Here is a 21,860-nt window from a genome sequence, read left to right as displayed (position 1 = left end):
GTGTGCGTGTGTGTGTGTATGTATGTATGTATGTATATATATAAAACTATCCTTTTTGTATTCATAATGGTAACCACACGTAGAAGATTTGGAACAGAAGTGTATAACATAAAACAAGAAGAACCGGAGGGAAATCCTATAAAAGCCAACCAAAATAAAGAAAACAGAAACACAAGGACAAGGACCAATGGAAACACTGAGCTACCAGAAAGCAAAAGATAAAATGGCTATAAGACCTCATATTTCAATAATCACCTGAAATTTAAATGGACTGAACTCAACAATAAAAAGGCACAGAGTTGCAAGATGAATCAAAAACAAAACCTGAACATATGCTGAATACAGGACACACCTCTCAGATCTAAAGAAAAATGTAGACTCAAAGTGAAAGGGTGGAAAATGATGTTTCAAGCAATAGGCCTTCAGAGAAGAGCAGGAGTAGCAGTACTGATATCAGATGAAATAGACTTCGAAATAAAAAAAAGGCAAAGAAAGATATGGAGGGACACTTCATAATGATAAAGGAAATCATGCATCAAGAAGACATAACCCTTACTAATATCTATGCTCCCAACCAGGGAGCCCCGAAATATGTAAAGCAATTACTAACAGAACTAAAGGGAGAAACAGACCAGAACACTATTGAGGTAGGGGACCTAAATACCCCATTGTCAGATATGAACAGATGTTGTTTGTTTATACATTTTTCTCTAGTGCACATGGAATATTCTCATGAATTGACCACATACTGAGACACAGAGATAGCCTCAACAAATATAAGAGGGTATACCAATACCCAATCATACCAATCATATTCTCTGATCACAATGCTTTGAAACTGCAAAAAGAAAGTGGAAAGAACCATGAATACATGGAGATTAAACGACATGCTACTGAAGAAGAACTGGGTCATAGAAGATATAAAAAGGGAGATCAAGAGATATGTAGAACCAAATGATAATAATAATACAACATATCAAAACTTCTGGGACACAGCAGAAGCAGTCATAAGAGGAAAGTTCATATAATTACAGGCCTATCTCCCAAAATAAGAATGAGCCCAAATAAATGCCCTAATGCTTCATCTTAAAAAACTAGAAAAGGAAGAGTAAAAGAAGCCTAAAGTCAGCAGAAGAAAAGAAATAATCAAAGCTAGAGCAGAAATAAATGAAACTGAAAACAAAACAAACAAACACAAAAAAACAATAGAAAAACTAAATGCAACAAAGAGCTGGTTCTTTGAGAAAGTTTATAAAATTGACAAAACCCTGGCTAGACTCTCTAAGGAAAAAAGAGAAAGAACACAAACTAAATCAGGGAGGAAAGACGAGACACTATGATGGACACTGCAGAAATACAAAGGATCATACAAGAATACTATGAAAAAGTATATAATACCAAATTTAATAACCTAGAAGAAGTGGACCATTACTTAGAAAAATACAACCATCCTGGACTGAATCAAGAAGAACTGGAAAGTCTAAATAGACTGATCAGCAATATGGAAATTGAAACAATCATCAGAAACTTACCAAAAAGTTTGACTATATCAAACTGAAAAACTCCTGCTCAGCAAAAGATGGCTTTACCAGTGAATTCTACCAAACATTCAAAGAAGATTTAATACCTATCTTCCCCAAACTGTTCCAAAAAACCAAAGATGAGGCAATACTTCTTCCCAATTCATTTTAGGAGGCACATACTACTCTGATTACCAAAACCTGGTAAAGGTAACACCAAAAAAGAAAACTACAGAACAATATCTCTCATGAACACAGATGCAAAAAATCCTAAATAAGATACTAGTGAACCGAATACAGCAACATATTAAAAAGATTATAAACCACAAACAAGTGGGCTTCATCCCAGGGGCACAGGGATGGTTCAACATACACACATTGATTAATGTGATACACCACATAAACAAATTTAAAAAATGAGAATTATATGATCATATCAATAGATGTAGAAAAAGCGTTCGACAAGATACAGCATCCATTTATGATCAAAACACTTAACAAAATCGGTAGAGTAGGAAAGTAACATAATAAAGGCCATCTATGACAAACCCTCAGCCAACATTATACTTAATGGTGAAAGACTAAAAACCTCTCTAAGATCAGAAACAAGACAAGACTGTCCACTATTGCCACTGTTATTCAATATAACATCGGAGGTCCTAGCAGGTGCAGTCACACAAGAGAAAGATATAAAAGGCATCCAAACAGGAAACAAAGTCAAACTGTCACTATTTGCAGATGACATGATACTCTATACAGAAAACCCTAAAAACACCACAACACTACTAGAAACAATAAAGAAACAAAGTAATGTCTCTAGATACAAAATCAATGTTCAAAAATCCATAGCATTACTATACTCTAATAATGAAGTATCAGAAAAAGAAGTGGAAAAAATAACACCTTTTGTAATTGCAACAAAAAGAATAAAATACCTAGGAATAAATATAACGAAACATGTGAAGGATCTATATAATAAAAATTATAAGACCCTATTAAAGGAAATTCAAGGAGATACAAAGAAATGGAAAGATATTCCGTGTTCTTGGGTGGGAAGAATCAACATAGTTAAAATGACCATATTACCTAAAGCATTATACATATTTAATGGAATCCCCATCAAAATCCCATCGGCATTTTTTAGAGAAATAGAACAAAAAATCATAGATATGTATAGAAGCACAAAAGACTCCAAAGTGCCAAAGCCATCCTGGAAAAATAAAACAAAAAACAACAAAAAAAAGGAGGCTAGAGGCATCACTATGCCTGACTTGACATTATACTAAAAAGCGACAGTAATCAAAACAGCATGGTATTGGCAGAAAACAGACATATGGACAAGTGGAACAGAATCGAGAGTCCAGAAATAAACCCATATTTATATGGGCAAATAATTTGTGACAAAAATGCCAAAAATATACAGTGGAGAAAGGAAAGCCTCTTCAATAAGTGGTGCTGGGAAAACTGAAAAGCCACCCGCAAAAGAGTAAAACTAGACTGTTGTCTATTACCACACACCAAAATTAACTCAAAATGGATTAAGGATCTGAATATAAGACCTGAAACAATAAAATACATAGAAGAAAATGTAGGAACGAAACTCAAGGAGCTTGGACTTAAAGAGGATTTTATGAATTTGACCTCAAAGACAAGGGAAGTAAAAGCTAAAATAAATGAATGGGACTACATCAAACTGAAAAGCTTCTGCTCAGCAAAAGAAATCATCAACAAGGTAAAGAGACAACCATTTGAATAGGAAAATATATTTGCAAGCAATGCCTCTGATAAGGGCCTAATATCCAAAATATACAAAGAACTCATACAAATCAACAACAATAAAAAAAAAGATCCAATCAAAAACTGAGCAGAGGATCTGAACAGGCACTTCTCCCTAGAGGACGTACAAATGGCCAACAAACATACGAAAAGATGCTCAACATCGTTAGTTATTAGGGAAATGCAAATCAAAAACACATCCCATCTCCCACCTGTTAGAATGGCTATAATCTACAGGACAAGTAATAACAAATGTTGGAGAGGATGTGGAGAAAAAGGAACCCTCATGCACTGCTGGTGGGACTGCAAATTGGAATGGCCATTATGGAAATTGGTATGGAGGTTCCTCAAAACCTAAGAATTGATATACAATATGATCCAGGAATCCCTCTACTGGGTATTTACCCCAAAGACTTGAAAACTCATATTCGAAAAGATATTTGCACGCTGATGTTCATAACAGTATTATTCACAGTGGCCAGGACATGGGAACAACCTAAATGTCCTTTGATAGATGACTGGCTAAAGAAACTGTGGTAAATATATACAGTGGATTATTACTCAGCCATAAGAAGGATGAAATACTGCCATATGCAGCAACATGGATGGACCTTGAAATAATCATACTAAGCAAAATAAGCCAGACAGAAAAGGTTGAGAACCACATGATATCACTTATATGTGGGATATAAACCTAAAAGCAACAAATGAACAGGACAAACCAATAGAGACTCATGGACATGGACAATGGACTAGTGGTTACCAGAGGGAGCGGGGAGAGGGCTGGGGAAAAATAAAAAAATAAAATGTTAAAAAAAAAAAAACACTGCTTTTCCAGTGACCATAAAATAAAAAAAAACAGATGTTTTAGTATGACACAAGGCATTCCCATAATACAACCTTAAGTTAGGTTTCTGGATGTATCCTCAAACATTCTTCACATTCATCATTTCCATGTGTTTGGTTATACCTTTCCTCTCCCATTTCTGCCTGCCCAATCTTATCCATTCATCGAGAACCAGCTCAGATGCTACTTTCTCAATGAAGTCTTCCTCGTTATCAGCAGGAAATAAAGCCTCCTTTTGTGTTCTTGTAATAGTTTCTAAGTTTATTTGAACACTTACTACATTACACTCAGTTTTGTGTTTATCTAGTTTCCTTCTATACTAAAATGTAATCTACTAGGCGCAGGGATTGTTTCTTGGTCCAAAGTGTATCCCTACAGCCTATATCATTAATGCGAGGCACTTAATTGAAAAGGCTAGAACTTAAAAAGTGATATCTAGAATTTTAAGCCTCATTCTCTGTCCCATGGTGTTTACTCGCTACTTTTCAGCTTCTAAATTCTCCTTGAAAAATCACCATTTTTCTGTTACTAACTATAGTTACTCGTTTGCAATTTATCCTAAGAAAAAATTCTTTAAAAAAGAAAGCTCAAGTGAAAAAAGTACAAACATTTCAAGTTTTCAACAATAAAAACAATTAGATACATGTATAATACATTTGTTTGATGAAAACTGACAATAAATCAAATGAAAATTATTATTGAAATTGTGTGGAAATATGAAAATGTAAAAACGGTAAGAGGAAAGTATAGAATACAACATTCTACCTACACTACAATTAAGAGTTAAAAAAGGTATGCAAATAAGTAAAAACCAAAAGGGAATGCTAAAAAAACTCAAGATAGTTGCTATGGTGTATAACTGTAGGCAATTTCTGATTAAAAAATAAAAAAGGTACCACTCTTGTTCTTATTTATGCTGATACACAGTATCACCATTTCTCCCAAAAAGAAAACTTTTTCTTTCAAAACAAAAAGTATATCAATATTAAAATATGTAGTTCATTAAATTTCTAAATCCTGTAAGGGTAAAACAATGGATCTTCATTGGAATGATCTTGCTCGGCACCCTTCCCCAAACATTTGTTAATGCCTGGAGATAATTTTCGTTGTCATGACAGGGTGGAGGGAATCTACTGGCACCTGTTGGGTAGAAGCCAGAGATGCTGTTAAACATTCTACAATGTACAGAACAGTCTACCCTTTCCTCTACAACAAAGAATTGCCCAGCTGCAAATGTCAATAGTGTTGAGAAACTTTAGTGTACAGAATGTGTCATTCTGTTAGTCTTTGGAAACCCACTGGCCAGAATAGTGTCTGAGGCACAGGAAACTCAAAACTAGTATAAATGGATGAACATACACCATCTCTCTCCTTAGGTTTTATCCTGATACTGTGAACTACCCCATCGTCAAAATTTTTATCTTATGCTCAGTCTCTTCTAGTAAAACAAACTCTGAAGCATCATAGTATCAATTCTTCAAAAGGTATCAAAGGCTAACAGAGTAATGACTTTTCAAAATTTCATTTCAGATTAGTTTCAGGTGAAGCAGCATAGTAGACATTTATATAATTTATTAAGTGATCCTTCCGATTAGTTTAGTATTCACCTGGCATTATACATAGTTATTACAATTATACTGACTATATTCCCTAGGCTGTACTTCACATCCCCGTGACTATTTTGTAAATACCAATTTGTACTACTTAATCTCTTCACGTTTTTCACCTAGCCCAAGCCCCACCATCTAGCAATCACGTTTGTTCTCTGTATCTATGAATGTGTTACGTTTTGTTTATTCATTCATTTTGTTCTTTAGATTCCATATAAGTGAAATCATATGGTATTTTGTCTTTTTCTGTCTGACTTATTTCATTTAGCATAATACTCTTTAGGTTCATCCATGTCATTGCAAATGGTAAGATTTCATTTTTTATGGCTGAATAATATTCCATTGTATATATGTACCACAATTTCTTTATCCAATTGTCTACTGATAGTCACTTAGGTTGCTTCCATATCTTGCCTATTGTAAATAGCGCTGCAGTAAACATATGAGTACATTTTTTTTTTTCGAATCAGTGTTTTGGTTTTCTCTGGATAAATACTCAAAAGTGCAATTGCTGGGTTATATGGTAGTTCTAATTTTAATTTTCTGGAGAATCTCCAAACTATCTTACATAGTGGGTGTACCAATTTGCAATCCCACCAACAGTGCCTAAGGGTTCCCTTTTCTCTACATCCTCGCCAATATTTGTTTTATTCTGTTTTGATTTTTTCCCAGCTTTACTGAAATATAATAGACAATTAGCTGCTTGTATTTACATTGCACAATCCAATGAGTTTGTTTCTCAATTATAGTTGGCATACAATAATATACCAGTTTCAGTTGTACAGCATAGTGATCAGAGAGCCACATAATATGCAAAGCGATCACTCCACTAAATCTAGTACCCCTCTTCCCACTTACATATCTATTACATTATTAACCATCTTCCCCATGCTACTCTCTATATCTCTATGTCTATTCTACAACTATCCATTTGTATCTCTTAATCCCTTTGCCTTTTTTTTTGCCATCCCCCCAACACCCTCCCACCTATTATCCCTCAAAATATTCTCTGTATCCATGAGTTTATTTCTGCTGTCATTGTCATTGTTGTTGATTTTGTTCTTCAGATTCCACATGTATGTGAAATCATGCAATATCTGTCTTTCTCTATCTGACCCATTTCATTTAGCACTATACCCTCTAGGTCTACCAAGGTAGTATCTTTTTCCATCCTCTTCCTTTTAGTCTGTGTGTGTCTTTTAATCTGAAGTGAGTCTCTTTTAGGCAGCATATGCAGGGGTCTTGTTTTCTTATCCATTCAGCCGCCCTACCTTTTGGTTGGAACACTTAATTCTTTTCCATCTGAGGTACTTGTTGATAGGTATGTAGTTATGACCATTCTTTAATCCTGTTTTTGATACATATTTTTTCTTCTTAAAGAAGTCCCTCCAACATTTCCTGTAACACTGGCTTGGTATTAATGAATTCTTTTAACTTATTTTTGTCTGGAAAGTTCTTTATCTGTCCAACTCTAAATGAGAGCTTTTGCTGGATAAAGTATTCTTGGTTGTAGAACCTGGGTTATCATCACGAATATTTTGTGCCAAGCCCTTCCGTCTTGCATAGTTTCTTTTGAGAAATCAACTGGAAGTTTTATGGGTGCTCCCTGCTTTTCTCTTGCTCCTTTTAAGATTCTCTCCTTGTATTTAACCTTTTGCATTTTAATTTTGATGTGGCTTGGGTGGGGCCATGAGTTGGGGGATATCCGGTCTCAGCTATGGCGGTGCTGTGTCCACACACTGGGAGTGGACGGGGGGCACTCAACAGAAGAACAATGGATACCACCAGCACTTCTGTCTGGAAGAAAGCCTTGCTCCAGTCCTCACCCCAACAACTCAGTTTTCCCCTGTAAGTCCCTGGTGCCCCCAGAGCAGCCAACCGGGCACTTGTGCTCAGAGTGCACGGGTCTGTTACCATGAAAGTCCACTCACACACATGGCCCCTTTAAGAGGCGTCTGTAGCTGCTGGCTGCCACTGCCACAGCCTCTGTCCCATTCAGTTGCTTGGACTGGGCAGCCTCACTTCTTTGCCCCCTCCTACCTTCTACCATTGCAAGTTGATTATTTCTCTCCCTAGTTTTAGTGCTTCTGTTCCTCTACATCCCAGGTCACTTTCCTTGCTGTTTGCTCTGAATTTCTGTCACAACTTTTATTTGGTCACAAGTAGGAACAGAGCCTCTATCATCTCCACCATTTTTTTCTCTTCCTTGATATAAGTGGTTCTTGTATCATATGTTTAGAAATAGTGCTCTTGACAAGTCTGAACAATGGTTGATCAAGGGAAGAGGATAGTGGTGAGTCACTATAACTCCATCATCTGCAGGAAAGGAATGCAAGGGTTCCTGTGGGCAAGTGGATGCAGCGACTCACAAATCCATATCTTCAATTACAACCTATCCACTGAGGATTTAGAACCAAATTTTGAAATCTCTGTTTGACATCTCCATTTGAGTGTCCTACTGGCATAACAAACTCATCATGTCTAAAATGGAATTCATCATACTCTTGCTGAAAGCTCTTCAATAAAACCACTGGGTAATTGCCTCTTCTCTACCTCAGCTGGTCTGGAGAATTTTTCCGGGACACCGGCGCTGGGTCAGAGGCTCACGCAGGATTCATACTGAGAAAGTCTGTATTACCTGGTGCCAGAACGAGGGCTGGATGGACAACCACCATTGTGCCTTAGTCCTAACAACATTCATTGTCTTCTGATTTACTGATGATAGCCCGAGTAATGACTTCTTATAATCTCCAACTCCGAAAGACATCAGAATAGCTACACTGAGCTTTTCAATACCTTTAACTCTTGGTAGTAACCTCAAGAGTTATTATAACTTATTTTAATAAAAATATAAGCATAAAAAATAAAAGCACATTATAAAACATTTTTCAAAATAGTTTTAAACCAGAAGGGAAGGGGGTTGGGAGAAGGTTGAATAGGGTAAAAAGGGTTAAATATATGGTGACAGACGGAGACTAAACTTTGAGTGGTGAGCACACAATACAATATGCAGATGATATATTACATAACTATACTTGAAACTTATATAATCCTATTAACCAATATCGCCCCAATAAATGCAATTTAAAAAATGCTGTTTAAAGAATAAATTATCAATTATGAAATGACTTCTAAAAAGCCTGATGTGTCTTCAATCATAAATTCAACAGATTCAAGAAACATTTACTGAATATTTACCATACACAGAGCACTATACTAAAACAATATGAAAAATTTTCTACTTACAATATACCATGTAAGTGCCATCTGCTAAACTAATATTGACATTTTATCTACCAACCTTTTTAGACACATCTTGTTTCAATTCTTGTACAGTGGACTCATTTCCAACTTTGTGTGCAGTGTTCTCTGTTTCCTAAAAAGAGGAAAGAGAGACCAAATGATAACATCATTTCTTTAAAACTCTATTTAAAAAGAGTACAAATTAGAAAACATAGCATTAATAAATCAAAGGGCTTAGATATTTGTACACTGATCAATGCCCAGAGAGTTTAGGCCAACTGGGACAATATGATTTGCATAAAAAGGTTATCAATGAGAAATTTCTAATTTTTCTGCTGTAATAAAATATCTTTCCTTTGAAAGTACACAAATGTTTTAATAACAAAAAACTGTACGGGAAGATAAGAACTACTAAGCACCTTTGTAACTTAAAAATATTAAAGATTTAAGTGAAGGAATGAAACAGAATTGTTATTTTTCCCAAAGTACTGCTCTATAACTACACATAAATATAAAAGACAATAACACAGAAAACCACATTCGATAATTTTCTTAAAAACTCTATATGTTTTCTATAAATCAAGACTTAACCAGAAATTTAATGAAGTTCCCAATACAGTAACAGATGAACAAAATTAAACCCACCAAAAATACATATATATATATATATATATATATATATACCTATGTATACATTCATATACACATACATACATACATATATATATGTTTGGGAGGTTAGTGAAGGTAGATAATGGATATTGCATTTCTGCTGGAAAAAAACTGGGGTAGAATAAGGTAATCATACATTTGCAAATCTTAGCACCATATTTTTTCTTTATCTTAAGTCGCCTTTACATTTTCACAGAAGTGTAACAATTTGAATGTAGTGCTACTACCGACACTGAGAAAAAAAAAACTTTTCATGCTTCTTGGTTCACACCATAGAGCGTGTTAGAAGGAGGCCACTATAACCACTTTTTTTCTTGGTCAGATAAGCGACCTAAGGCACAAAAGGATGCATGTAAGCATTAAGGGAGCACTTTTGCGAAGTCTCAGGATATGGCCATGACAGGCTCAATGATATAATTATTCCAGAGATTATTATAATGCTAAAGATTTAATGTGCTTGAGAAATTTCTGTAGGACTTCCAATAACTTCAAGCTGAAAAGTCGTTTCATTGAATTCCTACCAGCATTTGGGGAATACTACCAATTTTATTTAGATTCTACTAGAGAAAAGCTGCTTCATGAAATTTTAAATGTTAGATAAAATCCACACTCTACCACAGCCCATGAGGGCATAACATGATATGGCCCCTGCCTACATCTTTAACATCTACACATTTCTCACCTCCTTCTCCCACTGAAAACCCACAAACATACTTTGGTTAACTGGATGGTTCCTTACCATCCTCAAGGTCATAGTTCATGTGTTATTACGTCAGAACAGACTTCCCTGACAACCCTATAATAGGCCTCCTCTAACTTTCTATTGCATTATCCTATTTTCTTTTTCTTTGTTACACTTATCACCATCTGAAATGACCCTGTTTACTTGCTTATTTTTTTGTCTCTTGCCTGCCCCACCAGAATGTCAGCTCCATGAGAGAAGGCACCTTGCATGTTCTGTCTACCACTTACCCAGTACCTAAAATGGTGCCTGGCAAAAGTAATCATTTGCTGAATGAATGTTGAGTAATGTATGCTCTGTTTTTTCTTCAGTTAATACAGATATCTTAAGTTTATATATCCTTTAATCGAATTTTAGTTTTAAACTAAAAAAAAATTCCTCTACTGAAAACCAATTAAGGGTGGAAGAAGAGTGAATTGGAAGAAGGTAGTTAAAAGGTACAAACTTCCAGTCAGAAGATAAAATAAAATAAGTACTAGGGATGTGATGTACAACACAATGACTACAGCTAACAGTGCTGTTTGATAAATAGAAAAGTTATGAAGAATAAATTTTAAGAGTTATCATCATAAGGAAAATATTTTTCTGATTTTTCTTTTCTTTTTATTGCATCTGTATGAGAAGACGAAGTCAGCTGAACCTATTGTGGTAATCATTTCACAATGTATGTAAATGAAACCATCATGCTGTAAGTCTTAAACTTATACAATGATGTATGTCAATTATTTCTCAAAACTGGAAAAGAAAACAGATAAGAAAATAATCTGACAAGGTGAGGGACAGAAAATACTTGAAAGCTAATGGTCATTAAGAACAGTTAATGCATATTAGAGAAACACCTTCAATTGTCCTATGAATCAAGTATACGTACCCAATTATTCTCCAATAAGTGTTCATTAGTAGGAAAATCAGAAGCACTGTACAACCTAATTTTATGGATAGTCCACTTAAGTTAACCTAAGCAAAAAAAACTCTTATACCTCAATTTAATGTGTTTGAATTAAGTACAAAGATCACAGATTGACATTCTTACACTGACCAAAACTGTCAAGTGGTGATTAGAATTCTATTTTATTTGGCTTTAACAAAACTCTCTTGGACTTTGAACTGTTGAAAGCTGTCCACTTCTATAAATTAAACTGCTATTGTCGTAAGTTTAAAGGAGTGATATGGCACCTACCAGAGGATCTGATCTCTACAGAAGTTAATTGAAAGATTTCCAAGTAAAACCTGATTTAGTATATCTACAGAGATGTGTAGACATATACAGATTCACTCTCAGAGATGTTTAAGGTCCAGGTCCTTCCCCCAGTATCTCAATCAGGCTTTGGGGGAAAAGCAATGAAAGTCAAGCATGTTGCCTGCAGAAAACCAACACCAACTCAGCTACACTTGAGACAGTCCTTATTTATTACTGTTGGATTTGGGCTGCCCCATTACTAAAACACACTACTTACTAAATCCCAGCTTTCCATCATCAGGACATTTCTTTAACCCCCATCTACCAAAACCTCAGAAAAACACTTCCTTTAAAAAGTATAGTATATCATTCAACTTCTAGCAATTCACACCACCACTCCATCTGCGTTGGATATCAGAAAACTGCTTGTACCCTCCTCACAGTATTGTTATCGGATTTGAGTTTTTTAATTTTAGTATGCACATCCTACAAGACTAACTCAGTTTTATAAATCATTGTACAAGTGACTTACACTCAAAGAAATTTTCATTCTCTACTAAAAAACATTAAGCTAAAAATGTCTGTTATTAAAGAATTCATGTCACTTCTAGTTTAGTTGTGAGGAAGTAGAAGCTAATAACTGATAAAGTGAAATTAAAAAAAAATGTTTTACAGATGTAACCTCTACTCTTTTTGGTTGAGAAAACAAGAAATGACTCTTAAATAGTTGTCATATTCATCCATCCATTCCTATCAACACTGTCCCTTTGTCGCAGTCTTATGTCTTGCCATTCTAACTGCCTCTTAACAACTCTCTATGTACTTAGCATCTTTCCTCCAAAGTTCTTCCACCTTTCTACCACTTAATTTTTTAATTCCCCAACACAAAACCCTGGACAGCAATAAGACATATAAAAATTGACTTTTTAAATGTCTTTCTTCAAAAATTTAAAGCCCAGAGTTTTTAACCTGACATTCAAGGCTCTTCAAAATTTGGCCCCAATTTATTCTTCCAATATTCCATGACTGAAATGTTTACATCAGTCACACCAGTCTTTCAATGCTCCCAGCAAATTATATGCCTTTGCATATTAAGTAGTTCATACTACTGCCTAACATACAATTCTTTCCCAGTTCTTCTCTAACTATGCAAATCTCTCCCAATTTTCAAAGCCCAGCACAATTCTATCTCCTCCTTGAAACTTTTCTCTGCTATTCCACATAACAGCACTCATATGATAACTCTGTCTCTTCCTTCCTTCCTCCTCCAAATTCTTTGTGGCACTTATGGTCTAGTCTATTCTGCAAACATCAATACCTCATATATCATCCCTTCATGTCTCTACTACGAGATAAGAAAATCATCAAAAGTCAGGACTACATCAAACTTTTCTTTGATTGCTTAAGATAGCAATACATATGCTGTTATACATAACATGCATTCAACAGCCTGAGTACATCCATACCACAGAATACTACTTTACATTAAAACGGAACAAACTATTGATACATACAACAACTCGGATGGTTCTCAATCTTCTGAGCCGATCTCAAAAGATCACATACTATATGACTCCATTTATAGGACACTCTCAATGACAAAATTATAGAGGGAGAAAACAAATTAGTGGCTGCCTAAGGTTAAGGATGGTGGGGAGGGGGAGGTGGCATGTATGACTTTATAAAGGGGTAGCACAAAGAAGATCTTTGTGGTGATGAAACAGATCTGCATCTTGATTGTGGTGGTGGTTACAAAAATATACACACATAATAAACTGACATAGACATATACACTCATACTTTACTAATGTCAAATTCCTGGCTTTGATGCTGTACTATAAGTAAGATATAATCACTGGGGAAATGGGTGAAAGATACACAGGACTCCTCTGTACTATCTTTGTAACTTCCTGTGACTCTATAATTATTTCAAAATACAAAGTAAAAAAAAACAATACCCAACTTCATATTTATTTACTAAATATGTTCATTTCTATCTAATTTCATTCAAGTTAAAGATAATCTATAATTACTGAGATAAAGTAGATTCCAAAAACCTATTCGTTATAACCTAAAAATATCTTAGCGCTAAGCATAAACAGCAATTGTCTCTGGATATTGGAATTGAGAGGTGGAGGAGGATGAGGGATGATGGGAGGGAAGTTACATTTTCAACCATCTACTTTTGCAATGAGCGAATTTTAACCATGTCTATATCTACTTCTAAAATTGTTTTTATTAAATAGATTAAATACAAAAAGTATTTTATAAAATATAAATAAAGAATTATGATTTAACCTTTCTTAAGCATTTAAGAAAAAGAACATTGTTACCATTAGTTTTCAACTCTCTTGTATATCTTTTTTTATTTCAATTACATTCCTTCCCTCTTAGAGATGACTGTTATCCTAAACTCTGTATTTATCATTCCTCTGCTATCCTTTATAGTTTTACCATACTTGTAACTCTAAACAATATATTCTGTAACTTTCTATGTTTTTGAATTAAATATAAATGTAATCTTACTGCATGTATTTTTCTGTGAGCTGTCCCCTCTCCCACTCAATACTACAGTTCTGAAATTCATCCATGTTATTCTGTATAACTAATTCATTCATAACCATCGCTGTAGAATATTCCATATGAATATACCATAATTTATCAAAGAGATCAATATTCAATGTGTATAAAAAGAAGGTAGGAACACTGGAAGTAGAAAAAAACAGCATGTTTTTCTCTACACTCACACAGCACACACACAAACATATACAAACATACACATACATACAGTATATACCTAGTTTGATGTAAAATATCAAATATCAAAGAATATCTATTTGGTGATGTTCCTGTACTTAAAATGACTCTCAGTTTAGCAAAAAATAATAGAAAGCAAAAACAAGGAAAAGAATTACATAAGAGAAAAATGAATGAAAAGTGTACATAATTTGTAGAAACATAACTTTCAGAAAGCATAACTTACCTCTAATGTTGAAATTCCAACCTTTTCTGGAGACCTGTTCAGAAATAAAAGCAAGGTGGTGTTGAATAGTGGAGGTGAGAAAGGAAATAATTCTATACATTTATTAAAGAGAAGCATACATTTCCAAAAACGTGTATATTTTGTGACTGAAAAAGTCTCTGTGCATATAGAAGATACAGAAAATATAAAAAAATATAGAAGAAAATTAAAGTGACCCATAGTCTTACCATGTAGTAATTTCAGTATGTATCTTTTGCTTTATTACATGTCATATATATATGACAGTATATACCCATATATATGACATGTAATAAGCATCTTTGTAAAAATTTTGTGCTCTTCCATGATAAATTTCTTTAGAGTAAATTCTTCTAGAAGTGGATGTGCAGGTCAAAAGACAAAGTATACACACTTTTCGGCATTTTGAAAAACTCAAATTGCCCTCAGAACAGTTGTATCAGTTCATACTCCCACTGCTCTGAGTAAAAGTTTCTTAATACTCCTGCCAAAAATGAATGTTTTTAAAACTGTTTAATAATTTGACAGGCAAAAGTATATCTCATTGTTGTCTTAATTTGTACTTCTTTGATTTGTAGTGTAGATGAAAAGTTTCATATGCATTAGGCATTTACATCATTGCTTGTGAAGAAAGATGCCCGGTTTGTGTTGACACAACTTTGTGCTGAATGGCACTTTCAAGATCATCTAATCACAGAGCCTCTTTTTACACATAAAGAAAATGAGGTGCTGAGAAATTAAGTGATTTTCCCCAAAGTCACATATTTAGGTGCAGAACCAAGAAAAGCATCAAGTTCTACTACCATGCTCTTTGCATGCAGCATTGAGTAATCCATATTTGGTACAAGAATCCTTGACCACTAATCAAAACTTAAATGTGATAAAAATTTTGCTTTTGCCAGACAGAAAAATCAACCCCTTTCTTCAACAAATATTTATGGAATATCTACTATGTACCAGCAACTAGAGATATGAAGATGAATAAGACACAATTCTAGTTTGCGGGGTGAGGCGTTTTAAGGCGTTTAAAAAACAAAAAAGGTAGCTGTATAAAATAAGGCCTGTCATTTAATTGCAGTGCCCAAACAATATAATTTCATGTTAACAAAGGACAAATTCCAGAAATGAAAAATTTTATGTCCCCAATAATTTGGCTTCTCTGGCAAACCTATACTGCTATGTAACAAAAACCTGTTTATCCTGAGGTGACAAGGACCAAGGATACTCCACAAAAAGGATTTCTAAAATAATACAAGTGCAATAAAAAAAATTAAAAACAAAAACAACCTTGAAGGGGCTCGAATTTCCACATATTGGCACACATTCTAAATATCAAATCAGGAAAAAAAAATCACCTGCCACAGAGGAATAGTGGTAAGAGAAAACAAGATTTTAAAGAACTCAAGCCCCATATGAGGTAGAGAATGGAAGAAAAAAATTCTGCCTTCTCCATGATCCTCATTTTGAGAAATCTGACCAGGGTTTTTAGATGTCTGTCCAAACAATCAAGAAAAACAAAAACAAAAGCAAAAAAACAGAATAGGGAACCACATTTCTCTTTTGCATGTAACTGGTTTCATAAAGAGCAGACTGCAAACTAGTACCAGTACCAGTACCAGTCCGTGGCCTGTTAGGAACATGGCCTCACAGCAGGAGGTGAGTGGCAGGGGCCAGGGAGCAATGCTTGAGAACAAAGCTTCATCTGTATTTGCAGCCACTCCCCAGCGCTAGCATTACCACCTCAGTTCCACCTCAGGTCATCAGGCATTAGATTCTCATAGGAGCACTGGTCCCTGGTGCCAAAAAGGTTGGGGACCGCTGGTAAAGAGCATTTTCTGGCTGTCGAGTCATAGGATCTAGGTGATAGACCAATTATTGACACACACACAGAAATATTTCAGATTGGTTCTGGTGGGGCTTTACATGTAACAGAGAGTAATTTATTACTTCCTTTTGAGAGACAAAGGGTCATAGCAAGAAGAGCATGGATTTTCAAGCAGAAGAAACTTGCCTGAATATTGTTTCCACCATTTATTTACCCTGTGTGTGATCACGATCAAATTAATTTCTCCAGGCCTCAATCTCCTTGGTAAAAGGGACTAAAACCACCTACTTACTTCATAGGATTGCTACAAGGATTAAGTGAGAGCACATGGAGCACACAAAATAGGTGGTAGTTTCTTCAGCAGTTTTGAATTGCTCCATTGAAACTCACAAATGATGAACTTCGCTAAATTTCTCCAAGGCACTTTGGCAATCTGTCAGTAGTGGAGAGCCTGAGACCAATTTCTGGAAAACACAAAAGGTACCCTAAAGCCTGTCAAGCTCTAGCCCGCTTGACAGGGACATGAAAAATTGCCAGATTATATCCAGCTGGTGGTTAACATGGGCTCGTACTTGTATTTGGTGACGTCATTAAACAAACAAATAAGACACTCATGTTTGAAACATTTTAAATGTTAAGAGTTGTTAAGGAAGGTCTTGGTAGGTAGTAAAACATTTCAGATTACTATCATTTCTTCCAGTCTAAATAAGCCTAAAACTGTCTTTAACAGGGTAGTCTGTAAGACAAAGATTCTTTTGTGATACATTTTTATCCATTTATAGGACATCAGCATCTAGTAAAAAGTAGAAACATGTCTATAATTAGCAAAGTTGGTTAAAATGATTTCTATCATGTTGCAAGATGAGAAAAAGAACAATTCACTTCATAGTAGGAAACTGCAAGTCATTATTTAGTATTCCCGCAGGAGGCACTCCCAACAGGAGCCTTGTAATAGTAAAGCAATGGTCATCATTTATTAAGCAGATGCCAAAAATTGTGCTAAGACTGGACTTGCTTTAGCGTTAGTCCTCATGACAGTTCCTATGAAATAGTTTATATTACCTTCCCTATTTTACACAACAAAAAACTGAGACATGGGCCAGATTAGGTAATATAAATTGTATTGCTAGTAAATAGTATGGCCAGATTTTGACCCCAGGCAGCGTGACTCTAGGGCCCACTCACTCAATTACTTTGCAATACTGCCTCCTTTCTGGGTAAGGTCTTAGAAGATGGTGGCTCTGAAAAAATTCTAAGTAGTGTTATGAATGAGCACCAAAGTAAAGGAAATTAGTGCTGCTTCTTGGGTGGATTAAACTGATTAAGTCAAGGGCTCTGAATCCTGATCTGCCTTTAACAACTACAATACCTAATTTTTGGCACTGCTAGGTAATAAATAATAAAATGTTCCATAGATAAAATTTCCAGAGAGATGAAGCTTCTCTGAGTGCAAAACTTCTGAAAGTATTTTAATTATTTTTGAATTCAAATTTCAAAAGCCTTGTAAGTAAGTACATTATAGGCTAAGCTTTGCTGTTTCAGTAATCGTTTCCTTGAAAATATCTTGTTAAACAAAGGATATATAATTTTCCCTTTCTTACTGACTCAGAGTAATTATCATGCTCAAATACCACATTATATTTTAATACTCAAATGCTCTCCAGGGACCCTAAAGTGCAGGGGATTTATTTGCCTTCACACTACAGGATCCTAGACTACTATGTCCGGAATGTCTGTGTTTTGCAGCTTTTTATCTCCTTCTTCTATTTAAGTAGTCAGTTCTTATAACTGGCCATATGCCTGCCTTTGAAAGATTTCCTCCTCCCACTCTTCTAATCTTTGCTTCAGACCTGCATTGAGTTGGGAAACCAGGTGTTTTAAAACGGAACTGCATGGTAAAGGAAGAATCCAGAGATACTGAGTGAGAGTTTCCCCTTGAGACTTTTTGTACATGACTCTATTGTGCACTTTGTGGCACTTTTTTTTTTTACTTTTCAGAGGATGTTTTAAGTGACTATTTCTTATTTCCAGCTGTATGAGAGAATCGTCATTACCAAAGTAGTAGCTGCCAGATAAGTGAGGTGTCACTAATCTTCAGTATCCCCAGATAACCACCCAACTCTTCTCTGCCACTTAGCCTCTAACTTAAAAGTAGAGATAATAACATTACACTAGTTAGAGTGATTATTTGCCTAAAGAAAACAACTGCAGTCATGTACTGCATAACGACGTTTCTGTCAATGAGGAGCTGCATACAGGATGGTGGTCATGTAAGATTTTAACTAGAGTTGAAAATGTCCAATTGTAAGGTCCTAGCCAGCACGGCATATTACTCACGTGTTTATGGTGATGCTGGTGTAAACAACCCTATTACACTCCCAGTCCTATAAAAGTATAGGATGTACAATTATGTATAGTACACAATACTTGAAAATGATAATAAATGACTGTTATTAGTTTATGTTATTTACTATACTTTTTATCGTTATTTTAGAGTATACTTGTCCTACTTATAAAAAAAAGTTTGCTATAAAACAGTATGCTGTGCTACACTGGCAGCAGCCTCTTACATCTGTTTAATGCATCTTGATTGCATCATTTTCTCTTGTGTTTGATATGATCTCATGTTGTTTTGTACAGTGACATGCTATATAGGCTTGTAGCCTAGGACCAATAGGCTATACCATATAGCCTAGATGTGTAGTAGGCTATACCATCTACATTTGTGTAAGTGCACTCTATAATTTCACACAATGGTGAAATCCTCTAACAATGCATTTCTCAGAACATATCCCTGTCATTAAGTGGTGTATCACTATATTCATATTTGAGTTTGGGGACAGGAGAAATAAGGAACTAGAAGTCAAGAAAATTAAGTTCTGCTCTTGGCTTTCCCATCCAACTAGCTGCAAGACCTGTAACCAAGGGTTTTTGGAGTTCTTGCAATTTTAGGAAGCTGTAAGACTCTTCATTAGTTTTGAAGTGAAGATATAATTTATACCATGATTAATTATCTAAATTTTATACTGTCTGCTTACCTTTAAATTCAAGATATATTATAAAAAACATGAACATAATCCTACACACAGAGAAATGTCCAGTTACATCTAGTTAACTAGAAAAATATTCCTTCAAAATTTTATGTAGATACTAAATTGAACAATTATATTCCTCCTTTTTACAGGTTAAGGTGAGTAATTTTTTCCATGAAAAAGGCCAAATGCCTATATAAAATAACTCTTATACCCCATACAAGTGAGAAATCTTTAAGAAATTCTAAAGCAACAGACATATTTAAGTACTGATGGTATTAAGCACTTTAAATAAAACCTAACAAACCAGAATGAGAACTTCAGAAGTCCATTTTCGTTTCAAAAGATATTATCACAGGGCATTTTTTAAAACAAATGTTTTTGGCACATTTAAATATCTTATAACCAAAATGCTTAAATTAAACAATAAATGTTAACATATTTTAACTTTAAAGTGCTAAATTTCCTTGATTATCTAATAACATAAAACATCTTCCAACATATTAATACTAACTAAAACAGAATAAACCTCTGATTTTCCAGCATAGTCTCAGAAAATGAAGACATTGTCCATCAATGGTACTATTAAACTTAAACATGAAAAAGAGGCAATTTCTGAAACAGCTTCAAAATAAAGTCTGCTTTAAACAAGTACTGCTTAAAAAACCATATGGCTTAAAGGCAAAATACTAAAATTATTTTGTGTGGCTTCCACATAGGTTTTGAATATAAAAGTAATATTCAGATGAGTACTTCAGCAACTTTCAAAACAGATAGAATATTTTAATTCATTATACCCTGTTTTCTATAAAAAGGTTATTTTCATTCATTCACTATGTTGAGTTTATACTAACAAATATCATGTTTGAATATAAAATAATGTGTAACAGATGATTTCTCTAGTCCCTAACTATTTAGCATTTTAAATTACAGGAGTTTTCCCGGGTGGGTGAAAAAGGAGAAGAGATTAAGAAGTGCACATTGGTAGTCACAACATAGTCATGGGGATGTAAAGTATAGCATAGGGAATATAGCCAATAATACTGTAATAACTATGTATGGTGTCAGATGGGTACTAGATTTATTGGAGTGATCACTTCATAAGTTATATATAAATGTCTAATCACTTTGTTGTACATTTGAAACTAATATAATATTGTATGCCAACTGTTATTTAAAAAAATAAAAGAAAAACATTGAAGAGGAAATAAATTTTAGGAGTTTTCCTTTCGCCGCTATAGCATTTGTGTTCAATACCAAGGCATTTTAATATCTGCATGAACTCTGACCTGATCCAATGATAACCTTTGGATACATGAGGCAAAATTTTATCAGAATAATAAGATCATTACTCCCAAAGGTAGGTGCTTAGTCACTGGGATTTGGATCTGATGACAATAACTGCAACGTACTCAAAAGTTAGCCACCAAGTTTCCATAGAAAGCAAAATGCCAAATCCTTCATAAAATCTGACATAGTACTACAATCAATACAGTTTCAGTGAAAGGTACAAATATGCAAGCAACACAACATTTTATTAACACTCTTAGCTCAACTTTGGAACTTGCTAAACCTGATTCTCTAATTTAGTAATGTTAAGAACAGTATTTATTTTACAGAAACAAAATCATTCTAATAGAAAATGCAGAGAAGTAAGCTATTTTTAAGAGATTTGGATGCGACATAATAACTGTGGGTTTTCTGTCATAAGTGTTAGAAGTGAGCATACTATACATATTGATATTACCTAGTGTTAAGTTATTCGATATTTTTTTTCAAAATCCTAAAAGGATTTTTAAAAAACCAGTCATATGGGAAGAATAATGTTTTTTAGTGTTTGAAGGAAGCTTAAGAATCATTTAGGCCAACTATCTCATTTCACATGTGAAGAAAGTGAGGCCAAGAAAAGTTTAATTAATCCACTAATTTTTTAATCCATTAATCTATGAATTAATTCATTAACATTTAGCTACTGTTGAACATGTACCAACACAGTGCTAGGCAATCACTGAGTATAAAGTAGTAAACACAGCAGACAATCTCTGACCTCCTAAAGCTTATGCTAAGATCAAAGGCCTCTTTAGGACTAGGACTCAAGTCTCTTTGCTGATTTTAACAACCCAAGCAGCCTGTCAATTTATTTACCCTAATAATTGTAATACTCCTTCATGGTTTCACACGGTTTAATAAATGGCCAGTCAATGAAACTGGCCATTTATTAAAGCCTTGATTATCTAGAAGTATCACCAGGGAAGGCTTAGGAGTCCCAGAGACTGAAAGGGCAACTTGACATCCATCTGGATATAGAAGGATTGTAAGTTTAGCTATGTAGTAGAAGAACATGATCTGGAATCAGGAGATGTGAATTTTAGTCCTGAATCTGCCAGTAACAATGTATATGACCATAAAAAT

The 21,860-nt window shown here is 34.6% G+C and overlaps 1 protein-coding gene across 3 annotated transcripts in view; it reads right to left on the bottom strand.

Moving 5' to 3' along the window:
• The window catches only part of WDR44 (WD repeat domain 44), a 185,690-nt gene that overhangs the window by 147,216 nt on the left and 16,614 nt on the right, over positions 1-21,860 (bottom strand). For all 3 annotated transcript variants that reach the window (XR_001594393.2, XM_016124437.2, XM_036226847.1), the window contains exons 2-3: positions 14,574-14,607; positions 9,055-9,129 (exon numbers count right to left, since the gene is read on the bottom strand). Coding sequence is in view for 2 of the 3 variants with exons in the window: in XM_016124437.2 (XP_015979923.1) it covers positions 9,055-9,129; positions 14,574-14,607 (109 nt within the window). In the remaining variant the exon portion in view is untranslated. The remainder of the gene's footprint in view (positions 1-9,054; positions 9,130-14,573; positions 14,608-21,860) is intronic.

This window comes from Rousettus aegyptiacus, unplaced genomic scaffold (genome assembly GCF_014176215.1).
Source record: "Rousettus aegyptiacus isolate mRouAeg1 unplaced genomic scaffold, mRouAeg1.p scaffold_m13_p_9, whole genome shotgun sequence".
Classification (NCBI taxonomy): Eukaryota; Metazoa; Chordata; class Mammalia; order Chiroptera; family Pteropodidae; genus Rousettus; species Rousettus aegyptiacus.
The sequence above is the reverse complement of the archived record's forward strand: the minus strand, read 5'-3'. Positions and strand labels throughout refer to the sequence as shown.